We start from the raw sequence: 3,315 nt of genomic DNA, 5'->3' as shown, positions 1-3,315 counted from the left end.
AAATCTCTGAGACCAAGGACCTACTGAAGAGCGAAATTCCGTATCAATACCACGGTGCATTTGTGTTGTCAGTATTGTTAGGTGGGCCAAGGTAACTCCATCTTAGATCTGAAAAAGCCATTCTGTGAGACTGCTACAGGAAGACATAACTCAGATAAGGGAGACATGCCACAGGCTCGTCGCCTCCCTACACAGGTCTAGTTACAAACCCCTAAGAAATATCTTTACACTGCAAAGGCTCTGACACTGATAAGACCCCGCCCGGAGAGTCCCAATAATTAACTGCATGTCCTTGGCGCCCTGAGATAGGAAAGACTTGTCTGTAAAGCCAGTTGCACTTTAGCCTGCCATAAAAGATCCGCCACCCTCCCTAACGCTGCTGACACCTCTTTAGATCTCAGACCGCTCGCAGTCGAGCCTGTAATGAATTTTCCTGCATGTTTGTTACATTTGGTCCTGTGTGATTTGATCCTGCCCTCGTCTTACCCATCAAGTATCCGCTTCACAAAGCCATAAATTCTATATAGGTAGATACTGTCTCTCTGCACTCTTCTGCAACCTGCAGGTCCCTACACATAACGTGCTCCCACCGAGTACAAAAGAGGTAAGGAAGGATCCCTTCACACTTCTGCTACCCCACGCTGGTTTAGTTCCGCCTTCCCTCTCAACCAATGACAAGCGCCTACTCCCCGCTCCAGCCGACGTCGGTGGGCGGGGCCACGCATTGACGTAAACCTTACGTCTGTCTAGTTGTGGGCAGTGTTTCCGGCCTGAGAAACCGTCGCATTTCTGAGGTGACTCCTCAGCTGGCAGTTACCACCGCCTTTGAAACATCTGGACCGGTCGCCTCCATCACTAGCTTCACCATGGGAGCTGTGTTGGGCGTCTTCTCCCTCGCCAGCTGGGTGAGTTCAGCTGGCGGGGGTGGCTGTGTACTCGCTGGACCAGCAGTTTTGGGAAGAAGGAGTATGGGGATCCTGAAGTCCAGACCCCAAAGGGCCTCGGTTCTAGAGTCCCGGGGAATGGGAGGGCCTTGGGGTCCAGAGGACCTCCGGAGGCCCAGGCCCAAACCCGCGATTTCCCCAGGGCGGGATGGGGCTGCTTGCTCTCCGGGTTGGTTGAGGAACCGAGGTGGCCCGGCTGCCATTGTTTACAGTTCCGATCGCCCCGCCCCCGCGATCCTTCCGGACTTGAGGTTCCTCCCGAGTTGGAGTAGGACCAAGGGGCGGGGGCTCTGGCTGGTTCCAAAGTACCTCTTAAGGTGGCGTCATTACATCTCGGGTGGCTGGAATATTTTTATCCCATAGCACGGGATTTGACGAAACTACAGAGTATGTGGCAGAGCTTAGATTTTAATTGAGACCTGTCTGCCTGCCGTCATGGTGCGAGGGAAAGAAGGCCTTGTGGATTAAAATTGGAAGCCATAGCTTGAACATTTTGGGACGTCTACAAGTCGTTTATTTCTGATGATAAGTCACCCTGGGATTCCTCCCCTTAAGAACTGTTATGAGGATAAAAGTGAATAAAAGGGTTGAATAATGTTGTAAATTGTAGGCCAATTTTTAAGAGGACGTTTAGAGCCTAGGAAAGAGAATATGCTGATTTCCCTCATATACCCACTTAAGAAGAGGAAGATTCTTTGAACTCATTTCCTTGTTTCCTAATTTCCCAACTGATGTTGTACCCAACTTGAGTGGAATTATAGAGAAAACGCCAGCACACTTGAGTTCAAATTAGGTACAGGGTCCATTATTGGCCGGCTGACCGCGTTACAGAGGTAGGGTTTTTTTTTTATACCCTTCTTTCAGGTGGGGAGGGGATTGGAATTCCTAACGCAAAGCGGTTTACAGAAGCAAAAGGCGAGGTTAATATAAGGGGTCAGGGGCTGGAATCCAGCAATTAAGGAACAGAGCCAAATGGTGTTTTACAAGGGCCTGCATCCTGGGCTAATCTGCCCTATCTCCACAGGGTATGTTTATTTAACACTTCCCATTTCTACGAGGCCTACATGCTCAGGGACAGGGGTTGTGGGGTGAGGAGTGTGAGATGGGGTCAATCTGGCCTCCTCAATGTAATCGACCAAGTGTATAGAAAATACAAAACTCAGTTTCTCCTATTACACAATATGCTTTTGAGACCAGATGAGTGGGGATTTCCCCCCAAATATCAAGCAGTCAAGTCTGCAGCAGACACCAGCTGGGTGTCCACCACTTCAGGTCTGAGGCTGTCTACCTGGAGATGGCATAAGATCCCCTGGGTTGAGGGCTCAGACCCATAGACGGCCACAGCTCATGTCTGATGCCAGTCCCAAGCCTAGGGTTGATTTACTTGTGCCTCTGATTGACCAGCTGTAAATCAAGGTTTCCACAACCCTCCTCCTTGGGTTTGACTGATTTGCTCACAAAACTTGGGGGAACATGTTTGTTTGTTATAAAAAATACTTTATGGCCATGCCTGTGGCTCAGTCTGTAGGGCGTCGGTCCCATATACCGAAGGTGGCAGGTTCAAACCCGGCCTGGCCAAAATGCAGCAAAAAAAATAGCCCGGCGTTGTGGCAGGTGCCTGTAGTCCCAGCTACTCAGGAGGCTGTTGCAAGAGAATCGCCTAAGCCCAGGAGTTGGAGGTTGCTGTGAGCTCTGACACTACAGCACTCTACCAAGGGCGATAAAATGAGACTCTGTCTCCACACACACACACACACAAAATAAAGGTAGCAGAGGAAGAGATGCTCTAGGGCAGGTATGGGGGAAGAACTGTGGAGTTTTCCTGCCCCCTTTAGGGCCCCCCCCCCCCCAGGGAAACCGTCACATATTCAACTATCTGGACGCTCTTCTCGTCCTCTGGGTTTTTATGGAGGTTTCATTATGTAGGTATTGTTGATTAAACTGTTGGCCATTGGTTATCAACTGAGCCTTCAGCTTCTTTCTCTTCCTAAGAAGTTGGGGTGGGAGAGATTGAAAATCTCAACTTTGGGTGGTTTTTGCAAGGGTATCTAAAGTCAATTTGCGCCGAACCAGCACCTGGAATTGCTGCAGTTCTATTTTTAATTTCACGATGTTTTTCTTGGCCAAGAACACACTAAGTCGTCTCCAAGTTTGATACATTCAGCAAACAATGGCAAGGGTGAGCCACCAGAAACGAACACCTGATTTTCATGATAAATATGGTAATGCTGTATTAGCTAGTGGAGCCACTTTCTGTATTGCTGTATGTATGGACACTGTATGGACATATGCAGTGACACAAATTGGAATAGAATGGAACCTGTCCCCTGTTGGCAGAGTCACCCCAAAGGAATGGAGAGATCAGTAATCA

At 49.1% G+C, this 3,315-nt stretch overlaps 1 protein-coding gene and 1 pseudogene across 1 annotated transcript in view; both read left to right on the top strand.

Annotated features, from left to right (window-relative positions):
• Window positions 1–750: 750 nt before the first annotated feature.
• The window catches only part of SERINC3 (serine incorporator 3), a 26,116-nt gene continuing 23,551 nt past the window's right edge, over window positions 751–3,315 (top strand). Inside the window, exon 1 of the mRNA XM_012803803.2 lies at window positions 751–905. Coding sequence (XP_012659257.1) covers window positions 867–905 — 39 coding nt within the window. The 5' untranslated portion in view covers window positions 751–866. The remainder of the gene's footprint in view (window positions 906–3,315) is intronic.
• Window positions 2,832–3,312, top strand: LOC100955752 (annotated as a pseudogene).

The sequence above is a fragment of the Otolemur garnettii genome, unplaced genomic scaffold, assembly GCF_000181295.1.
Source record: "Otolemur garnettii isolate 467f Iridium unplaced genomic scaffold, OtoGar3 scaffold00023, whole genome shotgun sequence".
In the NCBI taxonomy this organism is placed as follows: domain Eukaryota; kingdom Metazoa; phylum Chordata; class Mammalia; order Primates; family Galagidae; genus Otolemur; species Otolemur garnettii.
Note: the sequence above shows the minus strand (reverse complement) of the source record. Positions and strands in the feature narration are given on the sequence as shown.